This window comes from Neltuma alba, unplaced genomic scaffold, assembly GCF_004799145.2.
Source record: "Neltuma alba isolate B1F8T4 unplaced genomic scaffold, ASM479914v2 tig00010614_pilon, whole genome shotgun sequence".
NCBI lineage: Eukaryota > Viridiplantae > Streptophyta > Magnoliopsida > Fabales > Fabaceae > Neltuma > Neltuma alba.
The window spans coordinates 912,512-925,794 of NW_021635471.1; the positions used below are offsets into that span (position 1 = coordinate 912,512).

The window sequence follows — 13,283 nt, forward strand, 5'->3', positions numbered from 1 at the left end:
GTCATTTTCCCTAAATTTAATTGCATCTACCCTGAGTTTCATCGTTTGAGTTCTGATTTTATAACTAAATTTCATACCATATTTCATTTTTATGTAATTTTATTTTATCATAATTAAACTATCAATTTTATTTTTAAAATGTTTTTAATACTATAATGTTAGAATATTAAAAAAAATTGTTTGATTCTTCAGTAAAAGAAAAATGCAATATTAATCAGAGGGTAATAGGTAAATCAAATGAAATTAAAATTATAAAGCAAAATATTAGTAACAAATAAAATTACAAAAAAATTCCTAAAAATAGAAAATTTAAGAGTTCAAATTTAAAATTAATTTAAATAAAAAATATTTGGGCTTGCCAGTGAGGCAGTGGCTGCCTCTCGGGGCTAACTTTATCATCGGCTCTCTTAAAACCCTAGCGCTGTCGTCTTCTCGCATTATTAGTGTTTCTTCTAGCTGCCTTTCTTCTTTGTCTCCGCCGCTTCAGGTCGCCTAGGTTCCATTCCAATGGTATGCACTCTTCTTCCTCCTCCTGTTTTCGTTCTTCTCACTTTTTATCTATTCATTTCTATGACTCGTGTTCTGCTTCTGGCTGATGCGAAATGCTTCATGAGCAGGCTTCAGAGAAGAAGCTGGCGAACCCTATGAGGGAAATAAAGGTCCAGAAGCTCGTTCTCAATATCTCAGTGGGTGAGAGTGGAGATCGTCTCACCAGAGCTGCTAAGGTTTTCCATCCGTATTGTGAATGGTCTTTTCTGTTCTTTGGTGGTTCGAATTGACCTTTTGATTCGAATTATTCTTTTTTTTTTGCTTTGTTATAGGTGTTGGAGCAGCTTAGTGGCCAAACCCCAGTATTTTCTAAAGGTTAATTCTTTTATCCTCGCCATGCTATGCTTGGTTGGGTTTGTACAACGACACTTCTTTTTGTTTTTGTTTTCCTTGTTTGGCCGGGAAATCTGGCTGAAGTTTGGCTGTAAATTGTAGAACTTGTCACCACGTTCATTATAATATATGGGTTTTGATTACAAGTTGGTTATAATGTTGGGGGATTTTGATATATAATTTTGCTTGATGGCTAAATGTCTCTTAGAGCAAGATACACAAGTCGGCACTCTAAATATTTGAGGGACACATTACACTGCTGTTCCTTGCATTCGTTGATATAACTGTTGGTTTGAAATCTGTAGCTCGAGCAATAAGTATTTTTAATCCCAATTAAAGTACAGACTTCTGAGCATGGTATCCTTAAGATTACATTATTGGCTGCGTTGATATTTATCTTTTAAACATAAAAAGAAAGACTTATGATTAGTTTCATTTGAGGGAGCTACAGTGACGTTAGTGTTCTTGGATATGTTGTTCGTTGCTCGCTGGATTTTCCACTTTATTAGTTCTGAGTTCTCTTGTCTGCTTTTGGGCAGCAAGGTATACTGTTCGTTCCTTCGGTATTAGAAGGAATGAAAAGATTGCATGCTATGTCACTGTTAGGGGTGACAAGGCAATGCAGCTTTTGGAGAGTGGTCTGAAGGTGAAGGAATATGAACTGCTGAGAAGAAACTTCAGTGATACAGGATGTTTCGGCTTTGGCATTCAGGAGCATATTGATTTGGGGATCAAGTAAGCGGGAAATCTCTTCAGATTGCAGTATTTTGTCATGTGCATAGTGTTTTATCTATGGAACTGCAACATATCTAATGGCATGTAAAGTCTTTGCAGGCTGTGTTTTAACCTTATTTCTGGTTTTTTTCAACTATTTCGTCATTCTTTGATGAAATTCTGAGCTTTGGTTCCATTAAATTTGTTTTTTTCCCCGTTATTTAAATTAAGCCGGTTTCTGTCCGTTGGCTGTGTGCATAAATCCTTCCATCTTTGCATTATAAACTGAATTTAGTTTCTTTCTTCAATCTTCAAAACTGTTATGTATTGTGTATTGAAAATTGGCTACTCCACTTCAGATACGATCCATCTACTGGGATCTATGGAATGGACTTCTATGTTGTTCTGGAGCGCCCTGGATACCGTGTGGGACGTCGCCGCAGGTGCAAGTCACGTGTTGGGATCCAGCACCGAGTCACAAAGGAGGATGCAATGAAGTGGTTCCAAGTGAAATACGAAGGAGTGATCCTGAACAAGTCCCAAGCATTTGTTGGCTAGATTGCAATATTGAATGTAGCAAGTTCCAATTTTGTGATTTTAGTTTGAAGTTCCTTGGACTAGCATCTTAGTGTTTTCTGGTAGAGTACAAGTTGGATTTTGCCATCAATATTTTATATTATGTTGTTGACACTTCGTGAGTTGAATGTTCTACATTGTCCATTAATCTACATACCACTCGCTACTGTATTATACTGTTTTGTGCAATAGATATATGAACTCTGAATAATATGCTTCAGAACATGGATCAAGATATGAAATGTAATGGAATAAACCGGGTGGTAACAGAAAATGTAGTACTTATATGGGCTCATTCCTTTTTGGAAGGTATCTCCAAAGTAAAGCAACTTTTTATCTTTTAACTTGTAATGGAGAATTGGTGGCCAAGGAATAACATATTTGTATGAACTACTGGCTATGTTAGAATGATCAACATCTCTTGGTTCCAGTGGAATGACCAACTCTGGCTCTTCATTGATCCTTGGCCATAACAAACCTAATGGGATCCTTCTCTTTTATCTTGATGGATTTGGGACCGGGTACAAATCATACGCGGAGTTGACCATTGACCAACTCCGATTCCATATGAAAAAAGACCCTCCCCTTCAAACTTAACAAGTGAGCCGGGCAAACAAATTTGAAAAGCCAGATGGGTTATGATGAAAAGGAAAGTTGATGGAAGGAAATTTGTCTTGCTTAGAATATGATAGGACTTTCTGGCGAGGAAACGTTTTAACTAATTAATCTCAAATGATGGAGTAATCCCTTGATCTCCGGTGTCACGGTAGCATTAGGAGAAGGAATCAAAATGTGGTTTCATCTTTTATAAAATGAAGTACTACCTTGAGTTCTTGACATTGATTTGCAGAAATTAATGAAGTTACTAAATTAATTTAAATTATTTATATTTATTGTTTTTTTTCCAACTAATTTGTCTTATTTATGAATTGATAAGTATAACTATTTTAAAGAGATCATGTAACATGTAATTAAGTAATTTAATAATTTTCTCAATTTTCTTAAATTAGTCAATTGTATCTTGTATTAGGAATTAGAAATAGTATACTCTTCTGATCCTTAATATAAGATTCAATTCTTGAATTGGTTTTGGTCCTAAATATAAAATCTATTTCTCATATTTATCAATTTTCTCTAAATTACCTTTGTGAATATTCCTTCAACCATAATCAGATAGAAAAATGAGGGGATATTAAGAAAGATGATTACGGTGTTTTAGGAAAAATATGTCACTTTTCTTATAATTAACTAACTTACCTAACTTTCTTAATCTAATCAAATTAGTTAAATGAGTCTTATATTAAGGATCGGAGGAGTATTAAAATAGCAAGTCAACTTGCAATTCTACCGAGTACCGACATTCATTTGTCAATTTGTTATGGGGAACTTTACAACAAGGTTAGAAATGTAAAAAGAGAGTTTTTGTGACCTTACGTCTACTTGTCAAGATGACTAGGAAACTTGACAAACACGCAAAAACATAATGTCAAATGTCTCTCGATCTGCAGTAAAATTAGGATGTTTTGGATCTGAATTGTTAATATGCCCCCCCTTCCTTTTTTTCCCCAATTCCAAACACACGTATATGCCTTGTGTTTATGTAGAACTACGGAAAGGAGAAACAAAACCTATAGCTACTCCAAAAAAATTAAAAAAAGCAAAGAAAGGAAGGAAGGAAACCTATAGCTATAAGCCACAACGTTTGATCACTTAAGGCTTGCTCTGCAAATTTCTATTCAAAACAAAGAACAATTACCTTATTTGCCAAACAAGTTATACCTCAATCCTCTCACAAAAAGACCAAATTTTTTTTCAACCCCATTACATTGACAAACCAAAGCAAACAACAAGGAATAGTCTCCTCAACAAGGAAAAAAAAAAGATCATTTCTTGAACGCAAACGCTTTCAACCATATGTATAAATACATGCACACCCAGAAAGTTGGATTATATTGAAGGAGTTGTGTGCTAGAACATATTGTTGTTTGGCGAGAGAGAAAGTTGAGAAAAAGAGAGAAGAAAAAAGAAGATATTATGGCTATGAGTATGAGGCCAAGAAGACCAGCTTTCAGGACTCAGCCATCTAATCTGCGTCCTGTGTATCAAGACTTCAAGCCTAAGTCTGATCTGACAGAAAACCCAGAAGCTCACGTCCTGCGGATTCAACTTCCTGGTTCATCCCTGTTCCCTTCTTTCGTTCTGATATTTCATCTTCCCAGAATATTTTCTTCTTTCTTCTCCTTTTTTAATTAAAAAAATATAAAATATCCAATACTATCAACAAAATTGAATTTTATCATAATAAAAAATGAAATAACTTTTTTTCCCAGTTATGCAATTTAAACGCACATGCACGTACAAATATATTAAAGTTGAGCTCGAATTTGAGATCTCATTCAATCATAGTGGGCGGTGCTGTCACTAGAACAGCTTACTATTGGTGTGACATTTCTTTTTTAATGTGATTGCTTTAATTCAGAATGCTTGAGTTATTAATTAGTTGACATTGTTTACTGAAAATCAAGTTAACTGTGCATGTTTTTGGTTAGTGAAAATCTTATTATGGAGAATGGAATGAACTTGAAATTCCAGTCATCTATTCTTTTCCATTAGCAATCCTCTTTCAGGCTTTTATGGCAATATGGAGTAGATGCCGATTCTTGAAATCCACAAGAAATAAATTTAAAGGAGAATTACAATAAGATTTCATCTCCCAAAAAAAAATAATTACTAGTAAATTCTAATGACAATTGAGCAGTTATTATTTCTTATAGTATAAAAACTTTTTGAATTTAACTAAATTTTTTAATATTTATGAAGTTGTTAAAATGTTCTCATAATAAGTAGCACAAGGCAAAAACTGCCGATTTTTTTCCTTTAATTTTAATGAGATTAGAATCAGCGGAGTTCTTGCTATCTGCTATTAAGATTTGTTAAGTTTGTAGTGTCATTTGTTATTTTTTTTAACTTATTTATTTTCGTATAAAACTTATATTATAATTAGAAAATCATCAATATTTCCATAGATCAAACAATTGAGATTGAATATTAACCGTTTATATTAAGTACATATAAAAATATTTTGAATACTTTGAAAATTAATAATAAATATTTAAATATTAGAGTCCAACTAAATAAAAAATAAGAGAAAAATGATCTCACTATTGAATTGTAATAATAAAAATACTTTCAATAAGCAAATAATAAAATCACAAATAGATACGACATATCTCTGTTTTTTTAGCCAGCATGATATATCTCAATTTTCGAATCATAATTTTTTTTTGAGAGAATCCTAATTAAATCCGTTTGAAATATCAAAACTCAAATTAAAACTTATATTTTTAAAAAATTCCTAATTAGACCAAAAGAACCTTATTAATAATTTTTTAATAGTGTTAAAAGACTAAAATACCTTTTGATAATTTAAAATAATATTGTTTTGAAAAAAAAATATCAAATCATAAAAACTTGACATTATATAGTATTTATCTATAAAAAATATTTTACATTAAAAAATTTAGAAATACTAAAAGCAAAAAATTGATAATGCATAATATATTATTTTATACTAACTCTAATATATTGATAGGAAACAAGAACCTTTTAATTACTTGATTCCAATACTATTAAATTAATGATTTTTTGAAGAAAAATTTTCTTTTTATAATTAAAAAAATCAGAATCTTAATGTATTCGTAGGTTTTAGCATCAAATTTATCATTTTTTTTCCTTAACTGCTTTGTTGTATCTGTCATGTCGACGTTTTCATCGTATTATATTTTATAATCTCATCACTAAAATTCATACTAATAATTAATATGAACTTGTATTAGAAATCAAAATAATTTTTCCAATATTTGATGGGACAAATGGAGTAATATGAATTGCTTAATATAAACTTATATTAAAAAAAGTCATACATTTATATGGAGCAAAAAACATGTGAAACCAATAGATCATCAAGTAGCATCTCAAGAAAAAAGAAGCTAGGTCATAAATTCATTGGAACAATTACTAATTTACTACCTTAAAGGGATATTTTACTCTTTTAATAACATTAAAAAATCCTTAATAAGGCTTCTTAGCCTAATTATGGATTTATTAAAAGTGCAGATTTTAATTTAAATTTTGATATTTCAACTGGATTCAGTTGGAGTTCTCTCTTGTTTTTTTGGTCATTGAATATATATCAAGGTGTGCCTTAGTTTTCTTTATGTTTCAGTACGAGCTCTTTCTTTTGAAATGAATCAATTTCATTCAATCAAATAATCCGTAAAAATAAAAAATCATTGTTGTGTATCAAGACCGGAAAAAAAAATAATTAGCAAATCATCAATATTTCCATAGATCAAACCAGAAAATAGATCAAGCCAGAAAAAGCTATATATTTTTTCATAAATTTAATTCAATTCATATGGGGTATTTTAAAAAAAATATATGACAAATTTGTGATGAAAGAAAACATTACCTTACATTTAAATTTCATGTTAAGTTTTATGAATACATTTCAATTGATTATTTTTTTGAAAAATCATGTATTTGAATTAATAATGGCATTTTTTCCATGAAAAAGTTTAAAACATAAACTAAATTATTTATTAAAAATTATAGAAGCTTCAAATCCATTTATCAACTTATGTTTCTCTCATGCTTCTGAAAGGCTTCACAAAGGAACGCATAAGGGTTCAATATGACGAATCATCTAAACTGTTGAGGGTTTCTGGGGAAAGACCCATTGATGGAGGCATCAGAAGGAGCCGTTTCAGAGAGGCATACCAAGTTCCTCAAAATTGCATTATGAACAAAGTTCAGAGCAACTTTGGTCAGGGAATTCTTTCCATTATAATGCCAAAGAAGATCATTTCACAAGCAGAAGTGAAACCAACCCAAGAACAAGCACTTGCAGGCCCATCCCAGAAAGCTGATCAAGCCATCCCACCCAAATCTGCCAGTACAGGCCCTGGTGATATGGAGGCACAGAAAAGTGAGGAAAAGATCCTATCTATTGATAGCCAAAAGCCAGAGAAGGAATTGACAATGGCAGTAGCAGAAAAGAAAGCAGATGGTGTGCCTCAGAAGATTAAAGAAGAAACTGAGCCAAAACCCAAATCAGAGATGGTTCCCAGAAAGCCCTTGGATGAAAAACCAGAGAGAGGTCAAGAAGGAACAGATCAAAATGCGACATTAACATCAGTTAATGGAAAGCCATCAGGTGAAAAGACTGGGGAAAGGAGAGGTGAAGATGCGGAGAAAGAAAGGATTTCAGAAAAAGAAATTATAAAAGAAGGGAAGCCTTCTGAGTTAAGAAAGACTGGGAATGGTGTGAAGGAGAAGAGCATGGTTATCCAGAAAGAAAACACAGAAAGAAGAGAGTTGGTCAAAACAGGTGAACATTCTGTTCCAAAAATTCCTGAGAAGGAAAAGGAAGTGACCAGCAAAGCTGAAGTTGATACAATAGGGAAGGGAATCAAAGAAGTTGCCACTTCTGCTTCCCAGGCTTTCGCAAGAATTGCACAGGGGAAATGGGATAAAGAAGACAAGCCCTTACTTTGGAACATGGGTGCCTCAGTGTTAGTACTTGCAGCAGTGGGGGCTTATGCACTTTATAAGTTCTCCTCTTAGGAAGCCTATATCTAATTCTCTACTCAAGTGCTCATTTCATAATACTGTGTTAAGCCAAAAGCCAACTCTTAGCACCGTCTACAGAACAACAATTGTCATTTATGTTCTGAGTCCTTCGCCTGAAATACAACATTCCACAAACAAGTCCAGAGTTAAATTCCTGCTAAGGAATAATGCTTCCATCCACAAAAGGGGCTTCTAAAAATCCCATACAAATAAAATAAAGCACCCTGTTGATGAAAATCACAATTACAGGTCGGTATATTCTAGACAAAAAATCCCTTCCTCAGATAATAGTTCAAACTATAATCTCCAATGTTGATAATTTCGGTACAAGCATTTGTTGATAACTTACTCAGTAAACTAGGTTGTCTATTAAGACATCTTTAGAAAACATCAAATAATGAGTTCCGAAGCACAGACGTTGCAAAATGGTCTGCTATCTCGCTGTAATTGGATTACCCTTAAAAGCACCATGCAGCATCCATCTTCTATTTCTGTACAAATCAGGAACCTGAGTGACCCCGAGATCAAACCATCAATTTTGGGTTGATAGTCGATCAGCACAAAAAGGAAAAAGGTTCTCTTACCGTTCCAAATATGGTGAACAATACAACCATTTCCATTTGGATTTGAAGCTACAATTAATGCTATTAGCTACAAGGCGAGAATGCATAAAAGGGACATGTGATTGATCATTATGCAAATTTATTTATTTAATTACTTGACTGAAAATATATACAAATTTGACAATCAGAATATTGATTACAATAAATAATCAGCTAGCTCGAAGAGAAGAAAAATATGCCAACATCTTAGGCATATACACGCACAAATTGGTACAGCTTCCAAACCATTATAGGAGACAACACTTGGTAACAGTTCAAAGATATATAGATTGACATATGACGTCTATGAGTGTGTCTCCTTTTTCCAGTAGATATATATACATGCAAAGCAAATTTGCTGTCCACAAAAGTAATGCCCTCCGAGTAATGTTTTTGTACAGCAATACAAACTAGAAACAACAAATAGTACTATGATTCCTCCTATATCAGCTCAAACACAGTTCCAAAACAAAATCAGAAGTCCCATTTGTTTTTTTTACTTGTGCAAGGAAGGTTCAAACTTTCAAAAATAAACGAAGCCAAGAATAGCTGCAGAGTCGAAGAACTTTGATGTTGGCACGTACAACACATAAAACAGTTTGGTTAGCTTTCAAATGCTACATAAGAGTATGGCTCATTGATGTGCAAAACCTGTGCAATGCACCCAAATTTCTTAAAATGTTTATAATCTTATGATTCCATACTCACTTGAATCTCGAATTTACTGCACCTGCTATATGCAGATTCCCATACTGATCCATCCAAGACGCAATGGCTTTTCAAGAGAAACTTCACATTGAATTGGCTTGCTTACATGGTTAGGAATATCCATGCACAGAGCCAGATACAACATAGAGCTTATATCCTGGAACAACCAACTGATTCAAACCAACCCATATGCATGTTTTGCTGCATCAAGGGTATTGGAAAGAAGCATTGATATTGTTATTGGTCCCAAACCTCCGGGCACAGGAGTAAGGGCTGATGCCACCTTGATTGCCTCTTCATAGCAAACATCTCCTATGACACGGAAGCCTTCTTTGTCGGGGTGCTGCAAGTTGTATTAAGCACATCAAATGAATAGAAGGACAAGAAAATTCATCTTATCGCTTAATAGCATGCATCTTTTCTGGGTGACAACCACTGGGTTTTCAACATCGCCAATGAATCTAAATTTGAGCAATGTTGGGTCCCAAACAGAGGATAGCTCTCAAAGTATTTTTTTCCCCTAACCATAATACTCACATTTGAAACCTTACTTGAGAAGCCTTTTCGCTCTTACTCAACCCAACAACATGCATTTGCCTCTTACTTGGTGAAAGAAAGGAGAAAAGAACCTCTGAAATTTTATTAACTATCCCACATCTGTAACAAAGTAATACTGTAGTTAAAAAAAAGGTGTTAATCAAGTATTTAAATTACACATAGATATTAGATTCATCCTCATCGTAATTAACACTATCTGAAATAATCATAGTAGTAATAATAATAATAATAGAGGTAAAAGAAAATCAAAATTTGTTAAAACTAACTTTAACCAGTCAAATTATAAGAAAACCATCCAGGTACATCCTACTTTTTGTGAAATTAAAACATATGCAAACATTTTTATCAAAATAAATCTCTGAAGAAAGTCAAAGCTAAAGTGGAAGACAGAAATTAAAAAACCTAGGCTTTTACTAGGCTATGATTACTTCCATTTGAATCAAATTTCTTCTTTTAATACAAATTAGACAATTGATTGGAAAGAGCCTCGCATTCTGACAGTTACTAAACTGAAAGTGATAATGTCTTTGCTCATTTAGCCTAACTCAAATGACAGAGAGTTTGTACCTTAACTTGATTTGTTCCCATGTCAACCACGACCGCTCCTTGTTTTAACCAATTGCCACGAATCATATTGGGCATCCCAACGTCTGCTACCACAATGTCAGCTTCAGATGTTACCCACTCTGGGTTCTCTGTGAATGCATGTACCATGCTTACTGTTGCATGATGCCTCTACTTGAAAGACAACAAATTAGCAACCTGCCAACATAAACATTCTGCTCAGAAACAACATATAAGTACTTACCTGCAACAGCAACGAAGTGGGTAACCCCGCAATTTTACTTCTTCCAATTACAACTGCTCTCTTTCCACCAATTTCCACTCCATGCCTAAGCAACAACTCAATGCAGCTCTTAGAAGCACAAGGAATGAAGAATGGTTTTCGTCCCTTCACGGCAAGGTTTCCTATATTTAAGGGATGAAAGCCATCCACATCCTTTTCTGGACTCACAAAGTTGATGACATTTTCCTCATCCAAATGCTGCATATTAATTTCAAATAACAAAGTCATTAATAGTTCCATATTGGACCATATAATTCCATCAATTTTTATGAATCAGAATTTTCATGCACAAAATTCCCGTAACTTCACCAAAATTAATGTATGGGAGGTCAAAGCAACTTACTCACAGTACTATATCTAATTTTAGATCAAACGGAGCCTCTATTGCGCTGAATCAGAGCTTTAGGTTAACAAGCGCAAGTAATTTGTAAAAAGTAAAAATGGAATAGAAATTACTTGGGGCAGAGGAAGTTGCACAATGATGCCATGCACAGCTGGGTCTTTGTTAAAATTGGTAACAACATCAAGTAGTTCTTTTTTTTCACAGTTTTGAGGCAAGAGGGCTACCGATGTTTCAATGCCAGCCTGCTCACAGGCTTTTAACTTAATGTGGATGAAGGTCTGAGAATCTCTTCTATCACCAACAAGAACCACAGCCAACTTAGGAGACTTCCCAATTGTCCTTTTAATTCTCCCTATTTCTTCAGCTACTTTTTGTTTCACGTCTTGGGCAATCGATTTCCCTCCGAGAATGACAGCATTAGACTTCACCCCTTTCGCATCACAAATAACAAATAACAGGGTAAAAAATATGAAACAAAACCTATTAACAAAGATGACCAAAGCAGAGCTCTAGAGAACACTAGAATCGCAGCATTATGCTCACCCTTTTGCATGACTCACTTAAGTGACCTGAACAAAGGATTATACAACAGTAGAGCAGTAAATTGGTACCTTCAAACTCAAGGTTTTGTCTTTCTGAGAAATGGGCATCAGAAGTGTTCTGTCTGGGAACCCAAACATCAGGAAGGTTGGGGCCAAGAAGTGCACAAGAAGATGGAAGAGGCAAAGAATGCAACAGTGATTTTCTCAGCATTCTATGCCAACCCACAACAGCCCCAGAAGTGCCACGGGCCAGCATATTTGACGCTTTCCCCCGATTATTATCGGAAAAGCTTATCTAAAAAATTCAGAGATATGAAAAGGAAGGCTGCCGCCGAAGAGAATGTGGGTTTGGTTGGTTCCTTTGAACCGAACGTTGTAATGCGCCACGTTAGTCCATTAAATTCCTCTCACTCTACCCCACGTCTCTTCCTCGCTTCCTTCTTTACATATTTTTGCTAAATATATTATATTTAAGAGAGAATTTACACACAAAAAAATTGAAATTACTAAATTGAAAATAAAATTTTTTTTTATAAAAAATGCGTTGTTATAAGTCTAATGTTGATACCAAATTTAATAATTTCAAATATTCTATGTGAAATTCTCCTTAAATTTAATGCGTTGGGAGGGAAAAAAAACTAATGCTTCTTCAAAACAAGTAATATACTACTTCCGGTCCTTAATATAAGACTATGTTTGACTTTTATTTTGGTCCTAAATATAAGACTCCAATCCATTTTATCTCTCATATTTACACATTTTTTCCAAAGTAATCCTTCTAATTAGCAAGGATATTTTAGGAAAGACAACACCTATTTAGGACAAATAATTAACTCAACTTACTTCCTTAATCTACTCAAATTAGTCAATTGGGTCTTATAATTAGGACCGGAGGTAGTATATATATATATATTTAGGCAATAGAAATGGTAAAGACGAAGAAGACAATTAGTTGAGGGATGTTATATTTGAGTGAGAAAATAAAATCCTTATTAATTGTGTGAGCAACAATATCCCTTCGTCCGAATAGAAATATAATATTTCAGTGAAAGCATCTTTTCATTAAGGAATTTTATAGGAAACCATTTTCAGGGAAGCAAATTTAATACTTTTTTTGTCTAAGACCTAATTAAATAATTTGAATAGATTAATAATTTTAGTTAAATTAGTTGATATGATATTTTTTTAAAATATCCTAAGAATTTTTCTTAATTTTCTCTCTGTTTTTCTTACTTGATTATTATTGACAAAATATTAATAGTTTAATTTAAAAAAATTAATAAATATATAAAATAAGTTTGATATATAGGATCAACAGAAAACTAGCAAATTAGGCTGCTAAAGCTTTAATGAAGAAGTCGGCTGGTTGGATATGGAGTTTACAATTCTTACTAGATATAGACGGAGACATAATTTTAGATAACCTTGTGTCTTCGTTTTCTTCTTGATGGACTTGAATGTATTTTGTGATGATTAATGATAAATTTTTTATGATGGCAAAAAAAAAAAGGTGTGACAACCGTTGAAAAAAATGCAATAAAATTATTTCAGGTAATTATGTACAAAGAAAATTGTTGGTAATTAGACAATACAGAGCCATTTGTAAAAGATTAAATGAAGACTAAGGGTCTCTCTGATATGAGAAAAACAGAAGGGTCAAAAGGATGAGAGGAATAAGTTTGATTAGCTTGATATAAAAACTGGATAAATAGGATTAAAAACTTTTAATTATTTTTTATTTTATGTCTTCTGTTTACTAAAATTTTATAACTCTTATTCTTTAATTTTTTAAATCGAGCTCATGAAAAATTTCCCTCCCTCCTCTTTCTATTTCCTTTCTACCAAACAGATGGTAAAGAAAACAACTAATAAAGTTACTA

The 13,283-nt window shown here is 33.3% G+C and overlaps 3 protein-coding genes across 5 annotated transcripts; 2 read left to right on the forward strand and 1 right to left on the reverse strand.

Annotated features, from left to right (window-relative positions):
• The first annotated feature begins 424 nt into the window (after positions 1-424).
• Positions 425-2,324, forward strand: LOC114757605 (60S ribosomal protein L11). Of its 2 annotated transcripts, XM_028946685.1 has the most exons (5): positions 425-510; positions 618-725; positions 822-864; positions 1,422-1,617; positions 1,956-2,324. In XM_028946685.1, exons 1-5 carry the CDS (start codon positions 508-510, stop codon positions 2,152-2,154), a joined length of 549 nt encoding a protein of 182 aa, XP_028802518.1. In that variant the 5' UTR covers positions 425-507; the 3' UTR covers positions 2,155-2,324. The 2 variants fall into 2 exon arrangements, with proteins under 2 accessions (XP_028802518.1, XP_028802517.1); XM_028946684.1 differs by lacking the exon at positions 425-510 and having other exon boundaries at positions 603-725.
• Positions 2,325-4,146: 1,822 nt separating this feature from the next.
• On the forward strand, positions 4,147-7,797 carry LOC114757659 (inactive protein RESTRICTED TEV MOVEMENT 2-like). Its single transcript, XM_028946744.1, has 2 exons — positions 4,147-4,345; positions 6,836-7,797. Exons 1-2 carry the CDS (start codon positions 4,207-4,209, stop codon positions 7,795-7,797), a joined length of 1,101 nt encoding a protein of 366 aa, XP_028802577.1. The 5' UTR covers positions 4,147-4,206.
• Positions 7,798-9,000: 1,203 nt separating this feature from the next.
• LOC114757664 (bifunctional protein FolD 2) lies at positions 9,001-11,751 on the reverse strand. 2 transcript variants are annotated; one of them, XM_028946748.1, is made up of 5 exons: positions 11,473-11,751; positions 10,975-11,291; positions 10,480-10,716; positions 10,239-10,406; positions 9,001-9,456 (listed from the first exon to the last, which is right to left on the reverse strand). In XM_028946748.1, the coding sequence occupies exons 1-5, from the start codon at positions 11,657-11,659 to the stop codon at positions 9,289-9,291; spliced, it is 1,077 nt and encodes a 358-aa protein (XP_028802581.1). In that variant the 5' UTR covers positions 11,660-11,751; the 3' UTR covers positions 9,001-9,288. The 2 variants fall into 2 exon arrangements, with proteins under 2 accessions (XP_028802581.1, XP_028802582.1); XM_028946749.1 differs by lacking the exon at positions 9,001-9,456 and adding an exon at positions 9,734-9,770.
• Between the last annotated feature and the right edge of the window lie 1,532 nt (positions 11,752-13,283).